This window comes from Babylonia areolata, chromosome 3 (genome assembly GCF_041734735.1).
Source record: "Babylonia areolata isolate BAREFJ2019XMU chromosome 3, ASM4173473v1, whole genome shotgun sequence".
In the NCBI taxonomy this organism is placed as follows: Eukaryota; Metazoa; Mollusca; class Gastropoda; order Neogastropoda; family Buccinidae; genus Babylonia; species Babylonia areolata.
The window spans coordinates 25,451,702-25,466,701 of NC_134878.1; the positions used below are offsets into that span (position 1 = coordinate 25,451,702).

The following is a 15,000-nucleotide window of genomic DNA, read 5'->3' on the forward strand; positions in this document are numbered from 1 at the left end:
ACATATCGATCACAGGTACAAATTTCACACACACACTCACTCACACACACACACACACACGCACACACACACAGAGGCAGACAGACAGATATAGATAGATAGATAGATCACACACCAGAGGAAGACAGATAAGAGGAAGATAGGTAGATAGTTAAACAGATAGGTGGATAGATAGATAGATCACAAAATAGATCACGCAAGGGGACACATACACACACAGACACACACACACAGACACACACACACACACACACACAGACACACACACACACAGACACACACACACACACACACCAACAACAACAACACAGCGGTATCCACACAGACCTCAGTGGCCGAGGTGTCCAGCATGCCGAATGCAGAAGATATGTGCGGCATTGCGGCAGCGGCAGGCGGACTTACGTTGGAGGTGACTGTCATTGCACTGCCGGGCAGTACTGCCTGACCGCCCGGGTTGTTGTTGCTGTCGTACGGCCCAGCGCCGCCGCCACCTCCACTGCCAGACTTGTCGCCGCCCGTCGCCGAATCCGTGTAGGGAACGACACAACCGCTATTAGTAAGAATCATGGCGCCGGCACCCCCCATAGGACTGGTTGTCAGTCCGTTCATGGACGAAGTCAGAGAACTGGTCGGCGTGCTCACCATGTCGCTGCTGGTGTTGGCGATATTGATGTTACTGCCGCTGCAGACGGCGCTGGTGATGGCGTTGGACACCACCATGTGGGCGTCGAGGTTGAACGTGTTGTCGCTTCCGTCCATGACTCGACGACAGTCCCGCACAGAGTTCTGAACAACGGAGAGAAAATTGAAGAAGACTGTAGTCGCGGCAACAAGACGATGGCTCTCTCCGGAAAGTGAAGAAAGGACGAACTCGGCAAATGAAGATCTCACCACCGAAAGCACAAGAGTCGTCAAACACTGTCGGAAAAATTTTCTAAGTCTCAAAAATAATCGCTGCGTACAGCTACTACGACTAGCTTTCAGTTCACTGTCAAACTTTTCGGCTTACTGCTCGCACTGCGAATCGATCCAGTTCTGACAACTGTTTGAGATGGACTGACTGGTACCAACTTTACTTCCGTCACGCAATGTCCTGTCCATCGCCCACCCGTGACCATTGCTAATCGCTGGTTGGACAGGTGATTGACAGACACGGAGGAGACAGCGGTGGGTGGGGGGGGGGAGGTGTTCACGATGACCCACTAAACCCCATAAACCCCACCCTCCCCAATCACTGACTGGCTAACCGCTGGTCACTCTACAGCCTGGACACAGTTCTGTGCACAGCGACACGCTCCACTGCTTACAGCCATGGCCGACACACACACACACACACACACACACACACACAGCTTGAAGCACACAGAAACACAACAGGGCACAAGGCAGGCGGAGGAGTAGAGGGGAAAAAAAACCCCACAGACAACAACAAAGCTTCCTCAACAGCCAACGGCTTCCTCCCTCGCCAGTCGACCAGCAAGCTGCCGTGTGACAACCCCAACAACTGACAGCACAACTCCGTCCTCCACCCCTCCCAACCCTTCTCCTCTCTCCGCCATGGCTGCAGGGCTTCTTCCCTCCCTCCCCACCCACCCCCTCTCCCTCAGCCCACACCCCCAGGCACAGCGCTTCACAGCGCCTGAGGGCACGGCACCCCCCCCCCCCCCTCCCTCCCCGCCACCCACCCAGTCACTACGTCGCGAGCGGGGCGGGTACTTTGCCACAGGGCATCAGCCCTGGGCCAATCGGCGCCCGTCCCCCCCCTCCACCACACCACCAACGCTCGCGCGCGCTTTGAGTCGCTGGGAGTGATTGGCTAAAGGCAGCTATCGAACACTGCATGGCAGGGGGAGGGAGGGAGCGAGGAGGTAGAGGAGCAGTGGAAGGGAAAGAGGAGTGTTGGGTGGGTGGGGTGGGGTGGGGGGGAGTGCCGAGGAGAAGGGGGAGAGAATCGCTTCTGGCTTTAGCAAAGTGAGACGGTGAGCCAAGTGTGACAAATTGTTCTCACTTCTTGTAAACTCGTTTGGGAGAAGCGACGATCGGTCCATCTTGTTTTGGGGGGATTTTTAATTGTTATTTTTCTTTCTCTCTCTCTCTCTCTGTTTTCCGGGCTCCATTTTCACGGCCTGTTTGGCGGAGTGCTGCACTGCACTGATGCGACCTGTCCCCCCCCCCCCAACCTCCCCCCCCCCTCCCCGCCCCCCCCCTGAGAGAAAGGGCCGTGTGGCCGGCCAAACAGCACCGTCTTCTCCGCGTGTCATGTCCCCAAATCACCTTCCCTGCAATCGCTGCCAGACATCGGCGGACATTTTAGTCAGCAAGTCAACATGTCTCTCTCTCTCTCTCTCTCTCTCTCTCTCAGTTCAATTCAGTTACTCAAGGAGGCTCCACACCGTTCGGACAAACCCATATAAAATCACACTGTCCTGCATCGTAATTGTCTACGGAGACTTGAACAGACTTGAACACCTGCCTTGAGAGCAGCGTGGCAATTGATTACCCGCTGAAATTCGGGTTTCCTACCTCTCAAACGTGAAGACCATTTCCTCTACGGGGGGGAGAATGTCCGTCCATCTGAACATATCACCCACTTGACAACATTCACTGGGATTGCATCGAAAACCGAGAACAAGGATATCAACACTTCAGACTTCGAAACTTCGGATGCAACCTGGCACTCGAAAAAATACCACCACCCCCATGTGAAAATCGCTTTTCCATCAGGGATTACCTGTTGCTAAGGCCAAAGGCCACCATACCGACAAAGTGGGTAGGGGATAATTCGGTAGTCCCTGAGAGACGTAGCGGACACTAACGTCCCCCGAGGGTTGGGTGGGAGAGGGTGGGTTGGTCAGCCGATACAGGGAATGGACCTTCCTGGTCTTAGTGGTGTTTTGTGCTGAAGCCAATAGCCTCTCCGCAAAACACCCGTTTCAAACCCATAACGGCTCTGCGAGGTCTTTTTCTGGTGTGTGTGTGTGTGTGCTGACCAGTCTGAAAACACACACAGTCACGCATATGCGCGCGGACAGACAGACAGACAGTCAGAAACACACACACACACACGCACACACAAAAAAACACACACACAAAAACATACATATGTACACAAACACACACGAACGCGCGCACTAAGTGTACTACAGCACCTCTTTCAGGCCCTCAATCACACAGGACGATGTTTGCCAAACACTCCGGCCCCCCCCCCCCCCCCCCCCCCAACAAATCGATCACAGCAAAACGCATCTCGCTAAGCCAGCATGACTGTCTTTCTCCCTCCCCCTTCCCTCCCCCATACCCCCCTACCCTCACCTCCATACACCCTCTCCCTCCGGTGTACTTAGAAACCTCCGCGGTCTGGAACTAGTTTCGCTCTGTCGCCGCATGGTTCCATCACAATGCACGACAAACATAATGGTGCTCCCCACACAGGCACTCGCACACTCATCATTATGTGCGCAACGCGCATACATGTGTGCACACACACACACACACACACACACACTGAAAAAAAAGACAGAAAAAGAGGTGAATGAACACGACAGAAAGAAAGCCAGCGAAGAGACGGAAGCACGACGATGCTGACACGGTGATGCACACTGCAATATGATGACTGTGATCACAGTGACTGATGCTACATGCTGACACGGTGATGTACACTGCAATATGATGACTGTGATCACAGTGACTGATGCTACATGCTGACACGGTGATGCACACTGCAATATGATGACTGTGATCACAGTGGTGACTGATGCTACATGCTGACACGGTGATGCACACTGCAATATGATGACTGTGATCACAGTGACTGATGCTACATGCTGACACGGTGATGCACACTGCAATATGATGACTGTGATCACAGTGACTGATGCTACATGCTAACCGTCATGCACACTGCAATATGATGACTGTGATCACAGTGACTGATGCTACATGCTGACACGGTGATGTACACTGCAATATGATGTCTGTGATCACAGTGGTGACTGATGCTACATGCTAACCGTCATGCACACTGCAATATGATGACTGTGATCACAGTGACTGATGCTACATGCTGACACGGTGATGCACACTGCAATATGATGACTGTGATCACAGTGACTGATGCTACATGCTGACACGGTGATGTACACTGCAATATGATGACTGTGATCACAGTGACTGATGCTACATGCTGACACGGTGATGCACACTGCAATATGATGACTGTGATCACAGTGGTGACTGATGCTACATGCTGACACGGTGATGCACACTGCAATATGATGACTGTGATCACAGTGGTGACTGATGCTACATGCTGACACGGTGATGCACACTGCAATATGATGACTGTGATCACAGTGGTGACTGATGCTACATGCTGACACGGTGATGCACACTGCAATATGATGACTGTGATCACAGTGGTGACTGATGCTACATGCTGACACGGTGATGCACACTGCAATATGATGACTGTGATCACAGTGACTGATGCTACATGCTGACACGGTGATGCACACTGCAATATGATGACTGTGATCACAGTGGTGACTGATGCTACATGCTGACACGGTGATGCACACTGCAATATGATGACTGTGATCACAGTGGTGACTGATGCTACATGCTGACACGGTGATGTACACTGCAATATGATGACTGTGATCACAGTGACTGATGCTACATGCTGACACGGTGATGCACACTGCAATATGATGACTGTGATCACAGTGGTGACTGATGCTACATGCTGACACGGTGATGCACACTGCAATATGATGACTGTGATCACAGTGACTGATGCTACATGCTGACACGGTGATGTACACTGCAATATGATGACTGTGATCACAGTGGTGACTGATGCTACATGCTGACACGGTGATGCACACTGCAATATGATGACTGTGATCACAGTGACTGATGCTACATGCTGACACAGTCATGCACACTGCAATATGATGACTGTGATCACAGTGACTGATGCTACATGCTGATCGTCATTAGATACAAGATGACAAATTTGGTCATATTTTCATGGTGCTCAATAAAAGGGGTTCATTTAAGATGACGGGGCGAGAGACAGAGACAAAGAGAGAGAGAGAGAGAGGCAGAGACAAAGATAAAGAATGATAGATGGAAACAGAACAAAACCTGGGATGTGTCCCCCGCCACCACCATCCCCACACCCACCCCCCCCCCCCCCCGTGCCCCAACCCCCACCTCCATCACCCTCCTTTCTTTCTCTCTCCATCTATCTCTCCCTTGCATTTAGTTAAGATCTTATTTCTTCCAATACACGATCGCCCAGACTCTCTGAAATGAACACAGAAATCCAGCAAGTAAGTGAACGGAAGGGACAAACACAATAATAAACTGTCTGTCAATCTGTCTATCTCTCTCTCTCTCTCTCTCTCTCTCTCTCTATATATATATATATATATGTGTATGTGTGTGTGTGTGTGTGTGTGTGTGTGTGTGTGTGTGTGTGTGTGTGTGTGTGTTAAAGAAAAAAAATGAAGGAAAGAAAAAAAAACAAAACCACTGTGTGAACCAACGAATGAAACGCACTAATAACTGAGTGAATGAATACATGAGTGAACGAACGAACAAACGAACGAACGAACGAAAAAACGAATAAATGAAAAAGCCGAAGAACATTCCACGAAGAACATTTTATTCCCCCCCATTCAGAAACACAGCCCAGCAACTCCAACGCAGGTCCTCTCGTGTCCAACAGAAAAAAAAAAAAAAAAAAAGCCCCCACAGCTGTTTTCACCACTCTTCCTCCACGCACACTTTGCTCTTCTCCCACTTGTAATTCCACTTCTACGGGTGGACAGTCAAGACAACCAGCTCAACGCACCCCACCCCCACTCAAGACCCAAAACTCACCCCCTCTTCAAAGGAGGATCTCAATTAACTCGCTCCCCCCACCCCGCCCCCACCCCCCGATCGGTCTATCTCCTGGGGTTGCGCAGGTAAAATCAACTTCTTCCACGGGTGTGAAAAGTCACTTAGCGGCGCCGAGACAGACAGACGGCCTCACTTCCTTTTCCCACACAGACTTCAACTGGAGTGGAGCTGAGCACGAAATTTTCCGGTGGCTGAACAAAAGATTTACTGGATCCAATTTTCTTCACCCCCCCCCCCCCACCCCTCCCCCACCCATCCAACCCCCCTCCCACCCTCTCCCCATCTTGATTGGGGGCTGTACAAACTGTTGGGAGAAGCGAAGACTTGTGTGGTGGAGTGGTGGTGGTGTGGTGGTGGATGTCCGGTCTGACTTGCTAAACTTCCTCACAACACACTCCTTCAACTTTTAATTATCCCGACTGTCCTGGCAACTCACTGACCACTGTGAAATGTACGGTATGAATGAAGGCATGGGAAAGTTGTCCATATCCATACAACCTTCTCCCCCCCCCGCCCCCCCTTTTTTTTTAATCCCTGGCGCGCGTGCTCAAGTGTGTGTGTGTGTGTGTGTGTGTGTGTGCGTGCGTGCGTGCGTGCGTGCTTGCGTGCGTGCGTGTGTGAGAGAGAGAGAGAGAGAGAGAGACAGACAGACAGACAGACAGACAGAGACATAGAGGACCATTTGCAAGTATACATCCAGTGACAAAGCTTTTTTCTTTGCTGTATTGATAGACTGAGGTGAAGCCGTCATAAAGAACACACTCAGAAGGGGACAGACAGTGGCGGGGGGGTGGGGGGTGGGGGGGGGCGCGGATGAGGAAGAGTAGGGGAGAGAGAGAGACAGAGACAGAGAGCGACAGAGAGAGAGAGAGACACACAGAGAGAGACAGACAGACAGAGACAGAGAGAAACAGACAGACAGAGACAGAGAGAGAGACGGACACACACACCAACACACACCTATCAGGTAAAAAGATATGAAGTGGAGTTAAAGGTGGGGGGTGTCCCAGAGAAGGAGAGAAGACAAAGAGGGAGGTGGGGGGGGGGGGGGGGGGGTTGAGGTGAAGTGGGAGAGAAAGGTGTTCAACCGATTCACTGCAACGTGACGTGAGTGGAAAAAAAGCTCTCAGTGACTCAACAACACAGGTGGCCCCAACCATCCACCAACACACAAGGCTTTCCGTCCGTCCGTCCGCCCGTATCTCCTTTGTAGATAACACGACAGGGTCTTCTTCTTGTCTCGTCGGCTGCAACTGCCACATTCACCGTAGACATGTACGAGCGGGCTTTGCTGCTTTTTTTTTTTTCCTTTTTTTTTTCTTCTCACGTGTATGGCTATTTTTACCCCCGCCATGTAGGCAGCCATACTTCGTTTACAGGACAGGATGAGGCCTTGTCTGTCTCTGTATGTGACAAACTGTATTACGAGAATAAGAAGCTTTTTTTTTTTCTTCTTCGGGTTCTTTGTGTTTGTTGTTCTTGTTTTTGGGTGTGTTTTTGTTTGTTTTGTTTTGTTTTTTTATTCTTTGTTGGTTTAAACAGTATTTTATTTTATTTCGTTTTATGTAAACCCTGTTATTTTACAGTCTGCAAACACTAAATATGTGACGGGTCATGTCTCTGCATTGTGGTATACATTTTGTTCTTTATGTCCAAGTCGAATTTACAAAATGACAAACTTGCTCCATGCAAACGACCAAGGCAGGGGGGGAAGGGGGTGGGGGAAGAGAGAGAAGGGGGGGGGGAGGAGAGCGAGAGAGAGGGGGGCGAGAGAGAGAGGGGGGCGAGAGAGAGAGGGGGGGGGAGAGAGAGAGTGACAGACACAGCCAGACTCAATGGTTTATTGTTCAGGCCAGTATACAAACACATGGGAAGGAGGGGGGGTCAGGGAGTGGGAAGGAATAGTGGCACACTCTAAGAGAGACAGTACTGACTGGAGAGACGTGTACTAACTCCTTCCTTATTCTCTGCCATCCCCCCGACCTGTACGCGAAGTGTGTTCGTTTTGTGTGCGTACACGCACGAGCCTTCGCCTTTTCATCGTGCGAATGTCTTCTCTGTCAATCCCCCAAGTCCGACACGTGAGCGCGCACGTGCACACATGCATCTTTGTCAATACATCCGTGTTCGCTCGTGCACGTTCAGTCATGTTCTCGAGGAAAAAAAAAAGGGGGGGGGGAAGAAAACGGGAGGGGTGGGGGTTGGGGGGGATGTAACCATTCACGAAGGGTGCTCTCCCTGCAAAGCACGAGCCCCTTGCTATTTTAAGCCTCCCCTCCCCGAACAAAAGAGTTGAAAGGGAGACAACACAGCCTGCAGGCGTTTGAAGTGACGGGCCCTGTCAGCGGTTATGATTCATGTCAGATCCCTTGTCTGTGACTGTATGACTCTGAGCAGACAGCACCAAGGGTCTGTGTACTGTGGGGTGTGAGGACACTCTCCCTTCTCTCCACAACAGGGTGCTGTTGGGATGTAAACAGGACGTGGATGATGCCAACACACACACACACACACACACACGAGCGCGCGCACGTACGCACGCACACACACACACACACACACTAACCACCCATCACCCACACATAGGCGCGGGAACACGTAACTCCCCTATCTCCATCCCTATCCCACCTCCTCACTCCCCCTACACAATGCCAACAGGCGACTGTGTGCCTAGGGATCTTTGTCTTTTTCTCTTTTTTTTTGGGGGGGGGGGGGGGGGGGGGGGGGGGGGGGGGTCACCCGTAGGTACGAGTGGGAGTTTGCGTGTTTGTTTCTTCCCCGTCAAAGTAGGCAACCGTACTTCGTTTTCGGAGGTGTGAATGGTGGGTTTGTTCTGGCCCACAACTCACCGAAGAGCAGACATGAATTATGGGATCTTTAACGTGCACATCTGATCTTCAGCAAGCGGGCTCCACACGAAGGGGGTTCAGGCACTAGCAGGTCTGCACATCTGTTGACCTGGGAGATCGGAAGACTCTCCATCCTTTACTCACCAGGCGCCGAAACGAGGATTCGAACCCACAACCCTCAGATTAAAAGTCTAAGGCTTTAACCGCTTGGTTGTTCAGTCCGTCTTATGTACAGATGTAAGTATTGGAGCACACGTAAAAAAAACGGGACAGATGGATGGATGCAAGTGTGCACACCCTCACATACATCCTCTCCCCCCAAACCTCCCCCCCCCCCACACACACACACAAAGCTACCACACAAGCCCGCCTGAACTGTATCATTTACACATCAACATAAATGTCATACATCAAGAACCAATATTCTGTTTATCAACAAAAGTCTCCGACGGGCGCAATAGCCGAGTGGTTAAAGCGTTGGACTTTCAATCTGAGGGTCCCGGGTTCGAATCACGGTGACGGCGCCTGGTGGGTAAAGGGTGGAGATTTTTACGATCTCACAGGTCAACACATGTGTAGACCTGCTAGTGCCTGAACCCGCAAGCAGAAGATCAAATACGCACGTTAAAGATCCTGTAATCCATGTCAGCGTTCGGTGGGTTATGGAAACAAGAACATACCCAGCATGCACACCCCCGAAAGCGGAGTATGGCTGCCTACATGGCGGGGTAAAAACGGTCATACACGTAAAAGCCCACTCGTGTGCATACGAGTGAACGTGGGGGTTGCAGCCCACGAACACAGAAGAAGAAGAAGAAGAAGAAGAAAAGTCTCCCAGAAGAATGTTGAAACTTCTCCCTCAAACCTGAAACTCTGCAACCGATCAACAGCAAACAAAACAACAACAAAACACACACACACACACAAAAGAAGAAGAAAAGAAAGAGACTAAACAGCTTATTAAAAAAACAACAACCAAAAAACTCAACTAAATTCACGTTTGAGAGTCAGTGAACCCCCAGCGAGCCAAACAGGCCTACACATTCAATCGCAATGGCAGAGCACAAAACACATTATAAACCCAGAAACTGTTTTTTCTTTTTTTTTTTTTTTCTTTAACCAAGGACAATGTCGATGCTGATGTGTCAATCGATGAGAATGGCCACCAAAACCACAGTGGCTTCCGATTCTTCTGCCACCGCGACTGAAGTTCCAGACCCAATTCCAGCCCAACCCGATAATTAGGCTTCAAGGCATTTTGGAGAAAAGATTAAACGTCTTGCCTAATGTCAGCCTGTGGAAGCAAGCTCTCTCTCTCTCTCTCTACGCCCCCCCCCCCCCCCTCTTCCTCCATCTCTCCTTCCTCCGTACCTGCCTGCCTTCGCTTCAAAGACGAAAATGGTATTGACGTTCTTTTTTTTTTTCCTGCGTTCTTTTCTGCTGTTTGTTCATTGAAGGTTAGGGTCCTTGAGGGAGGGGAGTGGGGGTAGTGATGGGGAATAGGAGTCAGAGGAGAAGGTGGAGGGGTGTGTGTGTGTGGGGGGGGGGGGGGGGGAGGTGGACGACGAGAAGACTGACGACAAAGAAGAAAACCTTATCTTTCTTTTTTTCTTTCTTCTTTTTTCTTCTTTCTTTTTCGTAATATAGCGGGAGCTTGGAAATCGGAGGAGTAAAAGGAGGAAGACGGGAAGGAGAAGGGAAAGGAGAAAGGGGAGGAGGAACAAGGAGAAGTTTTCAGTTTCAGTTTCTCAAAGAGGCGTCACTGCGTTCGGACAAATCCATATACGCTACACCACATCTGCAAGGCAGATTGCCTGACCTGACCAGCAGCGTAACCCAACGCGCTTAGTCAGGCCTGGAGTGCATGCATATCTATTTGTATACCCGTCAGAGTGGATTTCTTCGACAGAATTTTGACAGAGGACAACACTCGTTGCCATGGGTTCTTTTTCAGTGCGCCAAGTGCGTGTTGTGTACTTCATCGTCTCATCCGATCAATGACTAGACGGTCAATTTGATTTTCCAGTCAAACTTGGGAGAAAGGGTGAGAGCGGGATTCGAACCCACAACCCCACGTACTCTTGGCAAATGAGCGTGTTGTCCATTCCGCCTCCTTCCTCCTAAAGGAGGAGGAGGAGGAGGAGAAGAGAGGAGAAACTGAGAAAGCGACAGAGACTTGAGACGGAGACAGGGGAGATTCAGAAGAAGAGATAAAGGAATTGATTTTCAAGGAGAGACAAGAGACAGACCGGAGATTTCGCCAATAATTCATTCCCATCCATTCAATACGGATTTCCACCCACACCCACACCCACACAACACCACCCTCTCCCACCCTTTCTCCATCCCTCTACATCTCCCTAACTTCTCGCATTGACGGCTCTGTCTTGCCATCCATTCAAAGAGAGCGGGTGGGTCGCGACGCCGCGCGCAGCAACTTTTCTAACGACCTGGTAATGAAAGGGCGCGCCCATGTAGTAAGGAGCACAGGGCGGTAGGCTCAGCACGAGCCCGGCTTGCGTGTTACGTGCCCCTGTTCCGTCCTGTGACGTCTTTAGTCCCGTGACGCAGTTTGACCCTATGACGTCGCCCATTCGCTTTTGGCGGCCTGGTGCTTACATTTTCATCGGTGTTCCCATGATCTGCGTTGTAAAAGTTGCGAGGCGTTAACATTTTAGTTTTATTCTAAACTTCTCGGGGTGGGGGGGGGGGTTGTGTCCAATGATGGTCCGTGCAGAGATGGGAGAATGGGGTGCGGAACAAGTGGGTGAATTTAACCGTGAAAGCCAGCTTCGTGGGCCGTTTCAAAACCGACTGGCGGAGTTTGAAGACTGATTTATTTCCTTTTTCCTGTTCCTTGGCTACGAGTGGCCTTTTTACGTGTACGGCCATTTTTCAACTCCCCAACCATACAGGCAGCCGTGCTCCGTTTTCGGGAGTGTACATGCTGGGTATGTCAGTGTTTCTAAAAAAACACAATAAACATTGAGCAGCATGTGTATAAGCACGAAGCCCATTGGATCTATGTGTAGGCCAGGCATCAGTTCCACCTCCTTAAAAATCATTTCATTAAAACAGACATGGTGTAATAGGCCAGGCATCAGCTCCACCTCCTTAAAAATCATTTCATTAAAACAGACATGGTGTAACACACACTGATGAGTCCCCACACCTTGACGCCTCCTTTGAACTGACACTGAAACTGAACCGAAAAACAGACCTGGGGTCTGCCACCCGACCCTCACCAAGGTCTGTTCTGGGCTTCGGGACTTCACTTGGGAGAAAAGGTGAGAGGGGAAATCGAACACGGACAATGTATTGGCAGATTAGCATCTTAACCATTCTGCCACCTTCCTGTTCTGGGCTTAGGAACTCCAATGAACAAACAAACAAACACCAAACCAAACCAACCCCCCCCCCCCCCCCCCCCCCACAAAGAACCTAAACCTCAGATCAACACCGCTGCCAGTTTACCAACACCCGCCCTCCCTCTTGTTCTCCCATGTACTCAGTAGTATTTACATAACCTTCTTCAGCGATGCAACTCTTACTATACTAAGGGCAAGCTTAACCCCCCCTGACGGCACAATGGAGCCGGGAGCTTTAATCCTGAAGGCGGACCCAGCACAGCAGTTCCGACTATCGTCCTACAGCCACCAACTGAAGGCTAAGAGAGAAGGCCAAGAGGATCTGTCCTCAAGGGGCGTTTGGCCCAAAGCAGGGTGGAGAGGGCTCAGCCCTTTTGTGGCCCCGTCCTGAAGCCCTGTTTGGTTGGGGTTCAGGTCCAGGCCTGGATTGCAGCACTGCCGGAGCTGGCCGACCGGAGGTTTGCTGACTGTGTGGAAGTGGCCGGTAAAACGGCTTACCGTGCACACATGTATACATGTGTAGTGGTGGCGGGTTGATCGCGCGTGGGATTTTGTTCACGTACAAAACAAAACAGAGGGGTGGGGAGGGGGTTGGGGGGTGGAGTTGGGGGGCAAAAAAAAAAGGGGAAAAACCCCACACAAAAACAAACTGGAAGTGGCACCATGGGACTTTGGGGTAACGGGTGTGTGTGCGTGTTGCTGTGCCATTTCTACGAGGTGAAGGGTGACAGAGCTGGGTATCGTTTCCGACCGTGGCTGGACAAGTTGTATCCAGTTTGTGTCCACCACTACCAGTTGTTGGGGTGCGTGTTTTTGGTTACGTGGCGAGTCTGTGCTCTCTTCTGTATACCCTGGACTTTTGTAGTCCACTGCAGTATTGTTTATTCATTACTATTACTACTGCAACTGCTGCTGCTGCTAATTTTTACAGCCTCTGTATGTAACTAACAGGACATTGTCGAAGAGGTCGTCTGTGTCATCAGCCCTCATCACCCCCAGTCCCCCCGTCTCCCAAGCTGAGGGACTGATGATGATGATGATGATGACGCTGATTATGACAACGATGACGACGACGACGACGACGATGATGATGATGATGATGATGTAACCAAGGCCACATGTTTCCCGGTGGGAGTTTGGCGTGGAACCGATTCAGGGATGGGGAGTTGAAGACACTGTCTCCCCCCCCCCCCCCCTCCCACCCCACCCCACCTTGTCACAGTGCTGCCTGTCAGCATAGCATACTTCAGCTGTGTCTGTGGGCTGTGTTGATCTTCACAGTGACACACACACTTCCAGCACGTTACCATCCGGATCATGACACTGTCACTATGTCAACAATTTAGGGTGAGGTGGCGGTAGAGGGAGGGGGAGTGGGGTGTGGGGGGCAGCTAAAAAGTCCCGTTTTTCTTTCTTTTTTTGTTTTTTGTTTGTTCTCTTTTGTTTTTGTTTTGCTTATTGTTGTAGTTGCAGTTGGTGGTGTATCTCTGTTGTATAATCATCATTATCATCGTCTCTCCTCTTTCCTTACAAATAGTTATACACCATAGCGTTGTGGGTTTCTCTCTCTCTTCATTATACCCGTGCTTGTGTTTGAATGGGGGCGTGAAAGAGATTTACAAAAATATAGAAGTAGATATATGGATGGTATAGATAGAGAGATAAGGAAGAGAGAGAGAGAGAGAGAGAGAGAGAGAGAGAGAGAGAGAGAGAGAGAGTGTGTGTGTGTGTGTGTGCACATCAGTTTCTTTCCACCACCCCTTTCCTAAAACCTTTCACCATCTCTACCCCCCCCACCCTTCCACCCCACCCCCCCATACCCAGCTCCCAAGGAGCAGCCCACCCACCAAAAGGATTCCACACACCAACAAAACGCAGTGCTCAGTCTTTTTTTCTTCTCCCCCCTATCCTCTCTGAGTCTCCGTTATCACCTGCCCCACCCCACCACACCCCACCGTCACCCCGTCTGCCTGCCCACAGGCAATGGACTGGTCACCCACCTGGATGAAGGAGATCCAAAGCCCAGTCGTGGCGACCCAGAGAGACACAGACAGAGCCAGAGACAGAGACAGGCCTGTGACATGGCACCACATCACAATGGACCCCCCCCCCCCACCACCACCCCCTACACCCTCCCGCACAAGGAAAGTTCCCCGCTCATCGTGTCTTGAGGAGTTCTTCTCTTCACAAACGTTCGGAGAAAGACACAGAGAGACACAGAGAGACAGAGACAGACAGACACACACACACACAAACAGAGAGAGAGAGAGAGAGACAGGGAGACACACACACACACACACACACACACACAGAAACAGAGACAGAGAGAGACACAGAGAGAGGTGGGAATGTATTGCCGCCTCTGGGCATCGGTAAGTCATGGTTCATAATAACCAAACGGGGGTAATAAAGGTGGCAGAAGTGTGTGTGTGTGTGTGTGTGTGTGTGTGTGTGTGTGTGTGTGTGTGTGTGTGTGTGTGTGTGTGTGTGTGTGTGTGTGTGTGTGTGTGTGTGAGGCTCTGTGTGTGTGAGGCTCTGTGTGTGTGTGTGTCCGAATACATATACTATCTACCTCTCTCTCTCATCTCTCCCTCTCATCTCTCTCCCCCTCTCTCATCTCTCCACCCCCCGCTCTCTCCCCCTCTCTCTCTCACACACACCAAAGTTATTGTGGTTCCAATTCTTAAAAAAAAAGGTAACACAGATGATCCCAATGATTATAGAGGTGTTTCACTTATCAATACTACCTGTAAATGTTTTACATCAATTTTGAATCAGAGATTATACGTAAGGTTGGAGGAAAACAATGTTATTGTTGAAAACCAAGCTGGATTCCGACGAAATTATTCCACAGTGGATCAAATCTTCAACTT

The 15,000-nt window shown here is 50.5% G+C and overlaps 1 protein-coding gene across 3 annotated transcripts in view; it reads right to left on the reverse strand.

Annotated features, from left to right (window-relative positions):
- LOC143280526 (transcription factor AP-2-epsilon-like) overlaps positions 1–15,000 on the reverse strand; it is a 197,015-nt gene that overhangs the window by 88,272 nt on the left and 93,743 nt on the right. The window contains exon 1 of one of the 3 annotated variants that reach the window (XM_076585206.1): positions 328–869. The exons of the other annotated variants lie outside the window; for them this stretch is intronic. Coding sequence (XP_076441321.1) covers positions 328–759 — 432 coding nt within the window. The 5' untranslated portion in view covers positions 760–869. Of the gene's footprint in view, positions 1–327; positions 870–15,000 lie in introns of those variants that run through there. 3 annotated transcript variants of the gene reach the window in all.